Genomic DNA, 15925 nt, shown 5'->3' on the forward strand with positions numbered 1-15925 from the left:
ATTGTTTCTGATTGTCTCTTAGGTGACGAAATAAAGTGAAATCATATGAATATATATACGAATATATATGCGATACATACACCAAAAAAAAAAATCTATTTTTACAAGTTTTTGCCTGTCTCTCTGTTCCTGCTAATCTCTAAAATGGTTGGGCTGATTTTGACGGTACGTTTATTGGCAGGTAGCTGATGTAATAAGGAGTACCTTAGGCTACTTTTTATATTGATAAATAATGCCGATCCCGAAATTAATAGATATCACGACTGAGTGGGAGGCAATGCGCATGCGATGTTTAGGAGTGTTATCATTATTCCTTGATTTTTTTAACGCAGACACAGAAACATAATTGGGTACATGAATAAATAAAGCATAATAAACAATACCTCATACCTGTTCTACTGGTGGCCTAGGACATATGAATATCGGAGAAAGTCCTCCAGCGTAGACTGCAATACGATTCTGTGTTTGGCATAAATGCCTCAAATCCGGAGCAACTGTTATATTATTTTGTAACGTGAAGTTATCGAGTTCCGGTTCCTTAATCAAACTGCCTTGGATTTGGAGATAAAGGTACCTGCCTGGTGCTGGATCAATCAACCAGGGACGAAAGTCACAACGATCCTACAAATAACATCCGCTTATCTTGCATAGTCCGTAGATTGAGTAATATTTAATACACTTATATTTAATAATAGACATTAAAAATCATATTAACGTATGACTTACATCTTCAGACATTGGAGGATAGTATGAAAGCCTCAATTCCCCACTAGCTCCAAACACTCGGTGGGTGGAATCACAAACACTGCTCAGCCTTACGAACTCAACAGATGCCTCAAAACCGAAAGATCTGAAGTCATCAACAGCGGACATGTTGACCACGTCAAACTTTAGTTCAGCCACTGCTGAGGTGGATGTGAATTCATAGTCAGGAACATCGCTGTGAAAAAAAAACGATAACAAGTTTTAATTACACTTTGGGTTTAAATCATCACGATAGGTATTCAATATTCCAGCTCATAACTTTAATATAGTCTTCCACACTGAAATTCAAACATTGTTTAGCACATTAGCAAAACGGTCTTTTAAACCTTGCAAATTTCATTATATCAAATGTTTCAACTACCTGCACAAACAGTCCCTTGGAACACCAGCTCCATTATCTTTCCATGGTCTCTCGAAGATCCTCACAGCAGCTGTAGGATTTCCTCCGCATCGATACCATGGTGAGTGAGCCGAGTGCACGGACCTGCATAACCTTCCACCATTCCTGACGCCCCACACTCGGAGACGTACTACCTCACCCGGATTGGCTTCGAAGCGATAAGTGCAACTGAAATCGTTAGATTTAATGTTTCGTTATATATCCAAAAGCGAACACTGTCTATGAAATTTGTTGTTGTGGAAACCAATGACGAAATAGAAGTATTTTGTTTATACAATTTTACAATAATTTTTAAATAGTTTTAGTCGTTTGGTGACATTAGAGGTACGGAAGAATTTGCACGAAGGAAAGCGATTTAAATTTTCTTATCGATGACATTGTTGTAATTGTTTTTCTGTTAACCTGATGTTTTTAGCACCGCCACGACCATACAAAAAGACATCTCTGGGCGAGGAGAAGGTAACCGGCGGGTCTGGTGGCGCTTCAGGGAATGACCTTGACGCAAAACGTCTGGAACACGGCCCGCGTCCCCAAGCCTCCCCATCTTGATGTAAATCTACAAACTCGTATAGAGCTTTAAAGAATACTGGCCTGGAATGTAAGAGGATAGACCATATCACCATCGACTCATTGCAATTTCCTTATACTGAGTCTTGAATACTTAAATATAAAATAATATTTCAATTGAGTTCATCAACTAACAAAGGTAAGAAATTGATATGAAAAAGTCATAATACTCACTTCAGTGCTGTTCCTTGTGTTAACTTCAATTCCAACGTTAAAGAGTCCCCTTTAGACAAGAAACTTTCTGTTCTAGCACATGCTCTAGATCGTCTTAATAACGCATGTTCACAAGTCCTTGGAGCCCGTTCGCGGCAGAACCTAGCTATGAGGGTTGCATTTGTCGGTGGCCGTCCAACTATCACGGACTGGGCGGAAGTGGCTCTTGACATTTGAACCGATCGTTCTTTATCACTACAAGTAAAAGTGTCATCTCAAACTAAATACAATTTAAAACGACATTATTTAATATAAAATTATTGTAATTCTTGAATTAACAGAATGTCATGTATGTATGTTTTATGAAACGACAGTTTTTCTTTTTTTCTTTCAAAGATATCGAATATAATGTATTAGCGTAAAACAAAAAGTTAACCACTTACCAAAAGATATCACTGCAACCGGGAGATATCCTCATTGGCCCATCCCATATATTCAAATGGCTCCCACAATACTCATCTTCAGGCAAATTGGGATTGATAGCGTTTGTCACATAAAATTTTAATACAGAGAACCAAACCCTAAAACGCGGTGCAGAAAATTGCCGTCTGTAAATAATATTTCTTCCTGATGGACCGGAAGTATCGATTCCTTGCATGTGATAAAGGCATGTTGTGTTTGGAGGAAGTGAATGTTGTGGATGCTCCAAAACTCCCCTACCAGTTCCTCGAATCCAAAATTCACAAGCTCTTTTATTTTTTGCGTACGTTGGAGATTGTTGGTCAACAAATCTCACCTACAATAGTAAATTGCGTATTTGAATTGTTTTTTCTTTATCAATAATGGAGTATTTAAAATAAATAAAACAGTTTTTGCTCAATTTAATGGGGCACATTTTCGCAATGTGTTTTATGTTCTTTGTAGCGTTAGGCCCGATTACAAAAACTTAACCAAAAAGTAAAGATTTAAAGTTTGGTAAATATTCAGAACAAAAAAGTTATGAAACTTTATTTTTGGGTTGTAAACTGTAAATTAAAAAGATTTCATTGTACTTGTTTGTTGAACCAATCGTTCAAGCGATGAATCGAAACACATTTAAAAAGTTTATATTATGGAGCTGTATACACTATAATTGAAACAAATTCATAATAATAAATACAAGTCTCGAAATTAAACACTGGGATACATACACATTTTTCAATAAACATATCAAAATCCTTTAACAAAAAGAACTTTATAATCCTAAATTCAGCAACATGAATGAGTAGGCAACTTATTAAACGAGACGTAAAAAAAAATCACTTACATAAAAAATATTGACATAAAAACCATTACGATTTCGAATCTAATCTCATTACTTTAAAATCTTAACGAACTGTTTTAATTTAACACACAAATAGTAGAACCCACTGGGAAAAATTCAAGCGTCGTCGTCTCAGTGTCATTTAGTTCAGCCGATCACGTAGTGTCTTCGATCGAACCTCACTAATGATAATAAATTATTTATAAAGCCACTACTATACTGAGCACTGCCCAATCTGATATTGAGGGCAGACTTAAACTGTCTTTTACATAAAACCTAATCAAGTTTATTTCTTTGTTATGATTGTTTTTGAAGTTATTTTTTAACAATGTAAATGTAAAACAATATAAAATTATAGTTTAATTTTAATTACCTCGACTTCTAATTGGAATCCATGTAGAGACTGTGATGTAGCCGGTTGGAGAAATGTACCAAAAGGTGAAGTAGTAAACTCGACTAACAATTCCGGACCACTTGATATCGCTTCAGGAACTGAAACTCCACCACCGCAAAACCTCAGTATAACGGGATCTCTTGTCGTGTAGCCATCATAAACTGTCACATAGTCCTGTACTTCATCGCACTGTTGCCAAAATTTTAATTCTCTACCGTTAGTCTCCCTATCATTTTGAGATGGAGCGTACAATGCCTTTTGACTTCTTATGGAAATTAACTGGCCATTCGGTTGTTTCACAACTATTAAAGCATGTTTTCCTTGAGGCACTTCGTGCTGTCTAACCGCATAGTAACAAGTGAGATTTCTAGGATAAACGCCGGGGAAGTTTGGAGATTGTAATCTACAGTTTTTACGATCGCAGTCACTGTAGATCCGAGAGCAATAAGTCCCCGAGATCAAATCCCCGAGGTAATACTCTGGAGTTTTTGCCGTCCTTCCAATGTTCGTATCTTCTCCGTGTGATATGTTTACAGGGTATAACATTGGCCTGAGTTTGAAAAAAGGTCTCTCTAAAAGCAAAAATAAAATTATGAAATATTGATACCACATATAAAAGTCTACATGAAGGTAACGACGCTCGTAAATGACCCCAATGACATCAAAAGGTTTTACTAACCTTCCAAAATATCCATAAATATTTATAAATATTTTAATGTATTGAAAATTAACTTGTTAATATAAAATATTTTTTTTAAATACCTGAAGGTGGCGTTCCACCGTATCTGACAGTGGCATATTCTTTCCTTAAAACTTTATATGCCATACGGAAATCAAAGTTATAATTATTCTGTTCCTTAGACAAATGTAATAGGCGAATAATAAGCGTAATAGATTTCGTCTCGCTGTAATAAATTGAGGGGCCCCAGGAAGTTCCACACCACGAACCGCCTACTTGGGGACGGCTTGCCTCTTGAATTTGCATGTAGCCATCAGGGCAGCCGTCGTCAACGAACGATGTGAAACGACCCAACGTGAAACTATCGAATAATATCTGCGAACAAAGATTAAATCAGTTAATAATTCACTATTTAATAATAACCAATCAGGAATTAAGTATTTCAGCAAAAAGACATGTTGTGCTTTTATTAATATTATATTTCAAAGCTAACTTTTAAAGTGCTTAAAGTACATAATTTTATTGTACAAAATTCATAATGTGAGGGATGAGTATGTAGTAATACCCTTTTTATCAGTCCAAATCTTATAGGCATTCCTTAAAATAAAAGTTCGTACATATTTTATAAGTAACTAACTACCTGCCAAACTATATTGTAAAAGTATTGAGGTCACTATGTTCATATGTCAGTGCTCGGGTGAAATGAAGTGGAACCGAAAGTAATAAGATTATGTCAGCTTATATTCCATTTCTAACAGTATATGGGATATTGCAATTATAGTCAAGGTTATTATTTTTGATTTATCGAAGTTTAAATAAAAAAATCATTTTGCAACAAAAATATATTCTATTATATTGATCTTATTCAATCGTGATTTTTCAATAGAACTTTAATCATAAAAGGAATGGTAAAAGTTTAACGTTATCCAGGTAATCTTCCCTCGGTAATGTTTGCAATAATAACTGTGGCTGGGATATCGTGAGAGGCAAGTACTCCTATGAATAACTAATCACCGTATAACGCTGTCTGCACTGCAGTCTAAGGATTTCATCTCGGCTTTGATTTCGGGACCGAAATATGAGCGAATTTTTCGATATTAAACTTCCATTTCAACTGTAATTTTCATTTTCAAGTAAAGCTTTTGCTGATAAAGGATATAAAATGGGTTTAAAAAACGAATATTAGAGTGTCGGATATTGTATTAAAACGACCTGTTATATATTTTATTTCGAAGAAATATTATTAAAGCATGCATATACAATAGCGTGTACATACACAGATATATGAGGTACTGACATCTAAATTCATTTGTATTCACAAAAATATTTAAATACTAATTCGTTGCTTGAATTCCCGTGATTCAGTTTCATCACTCAAATCAACTAAATTATCAAGTAGTAAATCACATTCAAGAACTAAATAGGTATTCCAAATTTTCGGCCATTGTTTCGTGTTCTGCATTAATCGTTTGAAAGGCTGACATTCCAAGTGTCAATTGCGGCAGAATATGACAAAAAACTACCAATGGGTCTATAACTACTGAAATTCGCCCAATAACCTACGCACTACGTATTTCTGCAAAATTGTGGTAATGAACTAAATATCTCAATAAATAAATACCTTAGCCTTAATAAATTTTCACTAAACAACATTCTAATAAGAAGTTAGGATACTGTAATAAAATAAGACACTAAGGATAGTGTCTTATATTTCAAACGTGAAAGCATACTTATGATAACAATTCTAAGAGGAATTCTCAAAGAAACAAAAGTGCCTGGAAATATGACTATTTTACATTTCCACTCCCTTTTGCAAATCGAAACGCCACATTTCATACAAGTACATTTAAATTTCATCAGACCGGTGGAATATCTCCCCTTGAAATTGTGATTTCCACGCCACCGGAACGAACAAGACGAAATACGTCTCAGATAATTTTGTTTTTACGTGATGTTGAAATCTTTACGTAGACAATTTACTTATTTTGTTGCTGGAGTTTTCTGGGAGATCATATAACTCTGGCTCAACATCTACATTATAAATCTAACGTTAAGTTGAAGTCGTTTTTTGTTTCATAAACCGAGTAAAATGTAATCAAAACTTTTATAATTAATATTTACTATTTTTAGATTTTATTTTTATAGTTAATTGAACTAACATCAATTTTTTTATATAACGAAAAAAAAGTATTATATAATATAAATCTTTTCATTAATAAATTTCTGTATCATGGGTATTTTAGTTGTTTATATCAACATGGAATAATATGACTTCATAAGGATGAAGATAGAGGTTACTTATAGATATTGCATATGCATGTAATATCGTTGAGTATTTAAGTAATGCTCTGTCATTAATGTTCCAGCTGTAAAAGGAGAATGTTTAGTATGAGTATTAATTTAATCGAAAACCGAAAGTCAAAATATTGAACTAACATTAATCTTCAACTATTAAAGATCGAGGGTCCAATCAGAGTGTACACAATCCTCGGCTGTATTAATATTATAAAAGGTTCTGTGGCAAAGATGACTTTTGTAACGGTAACGAAACTCAAAAACTATAACAGTTGTCGCTGATCATTTAACTTTTAATGGAGTAGTCACTTTTTTTATGCCACGACGAAACACACATATTATATGTATAAACGTATTGTATCATCGCCGACGGTTGAGTAATTAAAGAAAAATTAATTACTAAACTAACACTACTTACAAATTTTGTGATATTTTTTTTAAATAACAATACAACTACGGCTATTAAACATAACCATATTGATTTATTTTAGTTTATTATTTATATATATATATCTTTTTTGATTATAATTGTCAGTAGTTAAAACTTTTGTTCTCGAATTTTATTATTGCAAGGAAAAGATTAGGACCAATTTGCCAACCATAAATCGATTGCTTGTATCGTCTTCATTTAAAAAGTATACTACAGATTTGAAATCAATAACATATCGGTATTTGAACGCTGGAAAAAAGTGTACTGCTGCTAACTTTTTGCCTTTTTCATAGTTACAAAATAAAAATATCAAAGAGTGCTGTGTAAACTACTGCTCTAAATAAAATGTTTCCAATCTTTTATCAGGTTCGGGGATTGTAAATAAAATTGACAGTTTATAAAGCGTGTGACTTCCAAACTTTTTGAGATGACGTCACTTATATTAAATATTCTTTTTTCAACTTTAGAAATTAATTTCTTACATTAGTCATAAAATAAAATATAGGTCATAAAAAGGCCTAGCGTATAATAGATTGAAACAGCTGAAAATCATTTACAATGAAGATATTTATCTTATCCTGATATTTTGTAAGTATTATTATTTTTTAAAAAATTATATGTAACTTATATCTTTATTATAATAGATAATAACGAAATTGAAGTTAATTGTTTCATTTGGAATAACAATCTGAAATAAAAACTATGAGATAATTATCAAAGAATATATACTTATTTCACTAAGAGTGCTCTTACACAAACAATAAATTAATTAATTAACAAAACAAAAAGATACATAGCTGGAATCATTAGTAGTGATATAAGCCATTAATTATTGACAGATAACCCATTTTACTATTTGGAAAGACAACAATATTATTCAAATATATATATTAGTAATAATCTTTCCTTATTTACTTCAACGTAACAATTAAAATTAAAATTATTGTTTCAAAGTATTGTAAAAAAAAAATCTATAACAAATGTAATATAAATAATACTAGTGTTATGCCATAGTAAGAGAAAACGAATTGCTGGACATTAAAAATATAAATAGATAAATATTTTCATTAATATCATTGTTAATGATCTTATTTGAAACGCTATTACGAATTTTATATTGTAGGTTTTTTTTTTTTATTTTACAATTAATCGCTGATAATTAATGATCAATATCACCATTTCACTATAAATTTAAAGTAATCAGACAGTCGGACTAATAATGAGATGGGAGGCTGTGACATCAAAGAATATTTCGAATTAATTAAAATATTTTTTCACGGGAAAAAAGGTCGCGATATACATTAATAAGGCTACGTTATTGAAAATGATCCTGAAATATCCTTAAACAAAAGTAAAGAATTCCGAAACCACTTAAAGTGAAGGAGATTGCCCGCGGTTAGAAATGTTTTAAGGAACACGTTGCAAATCTCAATGAATTTTAATTTTAAGCGAAGTGTCATTTCTTAAATATTCTATTGCCTTTTTAAAAAATCTTTAAAACCGAATACGGTTGTTGCGCAATTTAATAAAAATCTCCTATAGCTAAAACTAATTATATGACTATATATATATATATATTTTAGTTTATTATATATCCTTTTTTATTTCACTCGAATGTGTCATTATAACAGATAAATTGAGCAAATATAATAAACAATAATCAACAAACCGAAAATGCTCAAATGAAAGATACATCAAATAACGAATCATTGACCGAACTCTCTTATCGACTGATAACTTCATATCACAATAGTGTTGATAAAAATGTCATCACAAAGCGCTTATATTTTATGTTGGATTTATTTGCCGCATTAGAAAAACCGTGTTATGTGTATAATATGGGCACAATGGAAGACGTGAGTTATTCTATTGAAGGGAAAGTGGTTCTGGTCGCGGGCGGTGTAATTGGTATTGGAGCAGGCTTAATACGATATTTGGTTTCACATAATGCTATGGTAGGTGTATAATTATTTTGATATCTCGAGTTTTCTATTAGTGGTATTGTGAAATAAATTCAATCGATATTTGACATTACAGTACGTCGTTTTCTTAGATGTATTGGAGCGTGAAGGGGAGGTTCTTGAGAGAGAACTATTGAACCAATACGGTGGCCTAAAAGCAAAGTTCATAAAATGTGACATAACTGACGAAGAACAACTTTTAAGTGCATACAATCAGGTATTAGAGAAATATAGAAGAATCGATGCTGTAATAAACAACGTGATGGTAGCTAATAATGACAACTTGGAAAAGATGATTGATGCGAGTTATGTGAGTAGAATAATTCTTCTGATTTTTTTAGGAACATATACAATCTTACAGTTAATTGTTATTCATGTCATATGTACTGTCTTTTAATATATCGGTGCATTGTATGAAAATTTAAAGAAGAATATAATCGATTTTTGCCATAAAGGATGAAGAATTTTCCAATAATTTTATTTTCAAGTCAACCGTTATAATCATCTTTTCTATTTGTATTTTTGAAAGAGAAATTGAACAATACAAGGAGGCCTATGAAACGTGTGAAGGCAATAACAGTACGACCTTATACATTTGGTGGCAAATTTATATGACAACCGCCCTCCATATTGAATTTTGACCCTTGTTACATTTTCCTCCATATTGTCTGCAGGTGGAATTACAGTACATGTCATTTTTGTTGTGATAATGATACAAGATATATTAAATATATTAGTATTTTCATTGTTTTATTACGAACACTATTTCTGAATGCAATGTTTATAAGAAATAAAACTGTTTTTTTTATAGAATACGGTGATTGCAAGTACGTTTAATGCTTTGGAGGAAATGCGTGCAGATAAATCGGGCAGTGGCGGTGTTATATTAAATCTATCGTCATTTTTGGGCTTAACTCAACGCAATAATATCTTATTAGAACTAAGTAAGGAGGTTGAGGTTAGTATACTTCTAAAATTTAAAGTATATTTGCTTTAAAATTAACAAGTAACGAATCGCATAACGATTGATCTAAAAATTTGAACCTAGACTTGTAATTATTTATTTAATGGGTTCCTAGTAGATTTAGTCTCCCTTTTGTTAAAGCGTTAGATGATTTTTTAGACAAATTATCAGAATATTTTCTTTTGAAATACACATAATACAAATGATTTATACCTATATACACTTTCAGAATCGAGAACCATTTTCAAAGACAAAAGTCCGTATAATCACAGCTTTTTTGGGGCCGACTGATACAGCACTCTTGCATATATCCAATTACATAGAAAATCAGAATAACTTAAGCGGAGACATTTTTGAGACTCAGAGGTAAAAAAAGTAAAACTTGTGTACACATTTTTTCTATACAAAGTAAAATTATTTATTACGTTCATTTCTTTAATATTTGACAACAACTCAGTTGTTGTCTGAATAGCCATAAATCCGATATTGGTCCCAACTACTTATAATGCTTTTATATTTCACAAAGTCTGCTATTTTAAAATAAGTAAATAAGTGTATGTTGGATGTGGTGCCAAGCAATCAGTAAAGTTGGAAAATTTATGGTTAGAAATAAAAATAGTATTTTTTTTAAATAGAAATAAAAAAGGTAATTCAATCGTTTAATCTAAAAAAAAGGTCTGGTTAATTCAAGACATTTTCCTTTAGTGTAATTAAATTAAAAAAGTCTTACGAGTGTTATATTGTGTTACGATATAGTATGTTCTTTTCATATTATAACTTTATCTATATAATTTTCCAACAGATTTTTATTACAAAAATAATTATTAAATAAATTTTCAATAAATAAATAAACAATAATATTAAACTTTAGAGTGGCAATTAAAAGCTATTGATAGGTATAGAAGCTATGGGTTCAGTCCCTAATGGAAGCTTTGATGAATGACATAGGTGACTAGAATGTTTCAGCTCACGAAATGTTCCTATTTCCATACTTTATGGCAGTCACATTTGCGAAATTAAATTCGCTTGTAATATGCCAAAGGGTGTATACGACGTTAGCATAAAATACGAGGTTCCATCATAGTGAGATTTACTTATATATCAGTTTTCTCGCTAGTTGCTATCTTCGAATAAAATTGGATGTTGATATTTTATGGCTCGCCGCGCAAACATAGTTATGTATTTTTGGTTATGGCAACTTATCATTTAAATGTTCTTTGCCTTATAAAACTATAAATTTTATTTATAGTTTGTAAACACTTGCCAATGAAACTGAGCGTGATTGAAAATAACTTACCTATTTTATTTATAGCCATAATTATGAATGTAACAACCAACGTGTGTTTAATTAAATGTTCAAGACATAAAAACCATAATGTTAACAATTATTTTGTTAAAATTTTATTTCTGTACATGGACGTAAAAAAATTTTATGTTCTCTTATACCCTTACATTTATTTGGTATTTTAAAAAGGATTACGTATTATTACATGTTACTCTTGATGGATGTTTCTTTTTTCTATAAAATATACAAAATATTTTTTATTTAATTCCCTAGAGGGAGCACGAACATGAGTGGGTAGAACACATGGCTTAAAATGTATACTGTACTACATTTTATATAAGGATTAGCAGTTTAAAATTTAGATTTTTTTAAAAGATTGAATATAGTTATGTTAATTTTTTTATTAATATAAAAATATGATGGTTTTTGTCACATTTAGTTCAGTAAAATTATAAGTAATTGAAAGGATAACGTTAATTTCCAGGGTAACATCAGCTGTAACCGGTGTAATTGACGTCATAACTCGGGCCGAGAGCGGCTCCACCTGGATAATTGTCAATGACAAACCACCTTTCGAAGTAACGGACGTAAAGGGATTCGACGTTCCTGATATAAATACGGTCTAAAAATATTTTCGTACGGAATATTTTATATGCAATAAATGGAAAAGTGCTATTTATATATAAAATATCAAGATTCACTCAAAATACTTTAATAAAAAAAAATAATTACATTTGCATTTTGATCTCTAAAAAGTGATACCCTTGATTGGGAAATGGTCATTGTTGTGTAGGTGATGAAGAAGTCAAAAAATATGGATGTTCAGAACCGATATTATTTATTAAAGTTGGGGAAGTCTTGTATAATATAATTTTGGTCTGCGCAACTCTGAACGGACTGAAAGTTTCTGACAGTAAATGACTTTCACTTTGTAGGAATTGGGTATCGTCAGAGAGATTAATGAAAAGACTGTACATTCTTTAAATTAGTATTTTCAAAGTTATTTTTTTTATTTACTTTGATATACAAAAATATAAAACATTTGATGTTAAATTTAATTTACCTTAAATTATCGTGTTTTACTTTAGCCTTTAAATTAATAGAAACGTCAGTCAAATGCCTCCACCCAAAATGTAAAATTATATAAAAGACAGAGAAATAATTTCAACAGCGCTTTCAATAACGAATATTAATAAAAGTGTTCAAACAAAAATATATCCAATTCTGTATTTTACATTGGCTGAAAGCGGGATGACGTCATCAACGAGCCGCTGATATCACAATATCAATTTGCGAACAACTTTAATGGTGACTGTTATTGATTCGTAAGCATCTTTTTTATGTTTCGGGTAACAATATCAGAAAACATGTTTTTCGTTGAAAGGAAAAACAATTGAGTTTCTTCGATAATAATATTATATCTTCTTTTGAAAACTTTTTAATTTCGATTTTTCACGGGGAATTGGTTTTTTGCTTGTGTTAATGGGCTGGGCTGTTCTAAGTGTCTTGTTCTGCTACAATCCGTTATTTAGGTCGACATCTAGTTTTCATTACTTTAAGTAAGAATCGTATGTTAAAAATTCTTCTATGAATATTATATCAGGTGTTTAGTTACAAATATCTCTAAAAATTCCACTCTGCTTTTTATATTCATTCCTTCCTATGAATTAAGCCTATACTTTAACAATCAACTCCGATTCTAGACCCCTTTTGATTAATTATCCTTGAAATGTGTGACAAGACATTAAAATACAATCAATACCCACTTTTAATACAAATAGTTGTTTGTCATACATAAGCATGGTGTATTAAACGCGCAGTATCGTGCGTTATATGTATCACATATATCGCTTATACAAACGGACTGCAAGTTATTTAGTGGAAAAATGTTATCATTTTCGATTGAAAAATATTATTCAAAACAAAAAAAATTAAAGTGCTTGTCGCGGCACAACGCCCGTAAAAAGAATGTAGGCATCAAATTTTTCTCAAATATAACTATGAATCGCTCTACAACTAAAATTAAAAAATACCTTTAAAATAGAACAGCGTTACAACACTAAAAACTATTTATTTTCTACAAAAGTCTATGCCTCTAAGAAAATAAATTTACTCCTTCGGACGTGCAAAAATAGGTGTGGCAACAACATTCGTTATTCACTGAACTGCCGCCAACAGCAAAAAATCGACAATTGATGTTCAAGTAATTGTAAAGATAAAAGCGGGAGCAGAGATAAATATAATGGTTTTTTATGCTTTTCTTATCTATAGCTTGTAGCTTTCAAACTTTTTTAACTCTGGCTCCTTGTAAAAAGGGGAACTGATTTCCGATATAAGCACATTACCAGACTGTTTTTCAAAATGATAATAAAAATAGAGTACATTTTTATTCACAGCAAATAATAAATGTAAATTACAAAAATGTAAAACAAAATAAAATAAGACATTAAGTTATCTTAACTTTAGCTGTCAGGTGATAAGTTGGCTCCTGTAAAATATTATTGTACTCGTATGTAGATTATTTGATAATATAGGGTTGTTTATTTAAAACAAAATAACTTTAATATTTCGACAATTTATAGAATTTTATAGTTTCAGTTTGTGTTTCGGAGATCTGTTAATAGATTTCATGATATTTAATCCTTTAGATAATCTAATGCTATATCCATATAGTAAATGATATACTTTCTAACAACTTGAATAACTTAAGTATGTTAATAAAATAAAATATGTATAATATATAATATATACAAAAAGAAATATTTCGATTAAAAACTGTTTCCGCTAATTTATTATACAAAAAGCATGCATATTTTTTAAGCACCGGACCGCCACGGTTGACCTGTTTAAAAAGCACAGCTTCAATGTTGTTTGTTAAAACACACGGGAATTATAACACTGCAGAACATTAGCTGATGAAAGTTAAGAATTACTGCCACTGCTGTGTGTTGTGTTCATGTAAGAAATTAATTACTATTGAATTGGTTTTATATTTAAAATATTTTTTAACAATATAAGTTTTAGAAACGGGGATGATTAAAACGACATGATGAAAGTAATTTATGACTAACACTTGTGGCTGGTAAGTAAAATATTATCGTATGAAACCATATTTTCCAAATATCAATAAAAAAAAATTTATAATACCAACTGGACCAAATGAAATTTTTAATAATACCAACTCAACAGGAGTTATATAAAACCTTTTATTGTAATTGACAATGCATTCATGGAACAGGAAAGTTGATTGAATAAAAGAATAAATGTCTTTCACACCATAGTTCGTAAATTAAGAAGTAATTGCATTTCCCCTTAGCCTGTATGACGTAATAAATCTCGTTTATAGTTACTGCATTCGTAATCGCACAATTGACGTCGTAAATGAATACACAGCTAAGATACTTTTATCTTTGTCATATGAGATTGGAATATGAAATATATAAAAAATTTAATAACCTCAAAAATTTACAAAGCCCTGACTAAATTATGAACTTTTTCTTAATTCCTGGTTCTAGCCAGATTAAACTCATTTCGCGAAAATATTAATTAAGAAGACTTTATATGGACCATTTCTGTGTATAATCTCAAACCTTTTACAGCCAAATACGTAGAAGTTGTTATGTTTATATTTGTATATTTTCATAATCAACATGAATAAACGTAATGTATTAGCGAGATATCAATACTATCTCGTACAGAGAAGTTTTAAAGTCGTTATCTCTACAAATTAGATAAAAATGTTTTCATTATATTTTATCTCTCTAATTCCGCTAAATCCAATTGCCATTTTATGAAATATTTTAAAGAATTATTGTAGTAGCAGTGACAAAGAGGTTATTAGCCGTGGTTAATTTATGAATCTGAATGTTATTCTTTAGAATATAGATAAAAAAACCTTGTGTACTTTGCACCTTCGCATATAAATAATTAATTTTTCTCCTTAGGAATAAAATTCGAAGGAAATTTTTAAATTCTGCTTTAAAAAATTTTAAAGGCCTTTCACAAAACATGTTACCAGGTGATTACTGGCATTTTAATGGAACAGTGAGTCATATGTGAAAGTTGTTGTACATATATACATTAGCGCAATACATTCGGTATTGTCTTATTTATTTTGACTCGTATATTCTCACTGTAATGAAAACTAACGAAGAATGTTCACTGATTAAAATAAATGTTTTGCTTGTAAATTAATTTTCTATATAATAGTCGACTTTTCTTAACCTCTGATAATATTATAGTCAATAGTAATCGTCTCTGAGATATAACTGGATAATTAACGCCAAAGATCCTTCAGTCCATTACAAAAATTATTATCAAAGACGGATAATTTGAATGTATAAGAAAGTAATCATAACTTCAACAGTTTTTTACAAAATTATTACTTTATTTGGTTACTAGATGGCGCTGCTAATATAGAAAATATATTTTCGCTCCAGGCACATGCATCATACTTGTGAACTTATAACATCTTATTACTGGTACTTAAGTTCTTGGCAAAGTTTTTAATTCAATATGATTGTTTTAAACAAACTTAGATCTGAACTTAGCAAAGTAAACTTTGTGATATAGTTAGGGTAGAGCAGTTATGACGATATTGTTAATTCAGCAATTAAATATACACCCAAGTTCGTTGCCAGTGTCTTATAACTGATCATATCTGATGCACAATACTTCTCTAAATTATTCCTGTTGTTTAAAATTCGTTCGCAATCTAATCTATATAGAT

General features: G+C 30.8%; 2 protein-coding genes across 2 annotated transcripts in view; one reads left to right on the forward strand and one right to left on the reverse strand.

The window, feature by feature from the left end:
* The window catches only part of LOC116767211 (uncharacterized), a 65449-nt gene that overhangs the window by 2581 nt on the left and 46943 nt on the right, over window positions 1–15925 (reverse strand). The window contains exons 4-11 of the mRNA XM_032657431.2: window positions 4345–4636; window positions 3562–4154; window positions 2329–2681; window positions 1907–2140; window positions 1568–1756; window positions 1127–1333; window positions 727–940; window positions 391–621 (exon numbers count right to left, since the gene is read on the reverse strand). Coding sequence (XP_032513322.2) covers window positions 391–621; window positions 727–940; window positions 1127–1333; window positions 1568–1756; window positions 1907–2140; window positions 2329–2681; window positions 3562–4154; window positions 4345–4636 — 2313 coding nt within the window. The remainder of the gene's footprint in view (window positions 1–390; window positions 622–726; window positions 941–1126; window positions 1334–1567; window positions 1757–1906; window positions 2141–2328; window positions 2682–3561; window positions 4155–4344; window positions 4637–15925) is intronic.
* LOC116767212 (uncharacterized) lies at window positions 8659–12143 on the forward strand. Its single transcript, XM_032657432.2, has 5 exons — window positions 8659–8941; window positions 9024–9257; window positions 9759–9905; window positions 10141–10277; window positions 11681–12143. Exons 1-5 carry the CDS (start codon window positions 8669–8671, stop codon window positions 11820–11822), a joined length of 933 nt encoding a protein of 310 aa, XP_032513323.2. The 5' UTR covers window positions 8659–8668; the 3' UTR covers window positions 11823–12143.

This window comes from Danaus plexippus (genome assembly GCF_018135715.1).
Source record: "Danaus plexippus chromosome 9 unlocalized genomic scaffold, MEX_DaPlex mxdp_26, whole genome shotgun sequence".
Classification (NCBI taxonomy): Eukaryota; Metazoa; Arthropoda; class Insecta; order Lepidoptera; family Nymphalidae; genus Danaus; species Danaus plexippus.

Excerpts from the sequence above, each read along its gene's own strand:
- LOC116767212 (XM_032657432.2), top strand. The coding sequence starts at position 8,669 with ATGAAAGATACATCAAATAACGAATCATTGACCGAACTCTCTTATCGA. Across the intron at positions 9,906-10,140 it reads AACTAAGTAAGGAGGTTGAG|AATCGAGAACCATTTTCAAA; the intron begins GTTAGTATACTT and ends ATACACTTTCAG. Across the intron at positions 10,278-11,680 it reads GACATTTTTGAGACTCAGAG|GGTAACATCAGCTGTAACCG; the intron begins GTAAAAAAAGTA and ends GTTAATTTCCAG.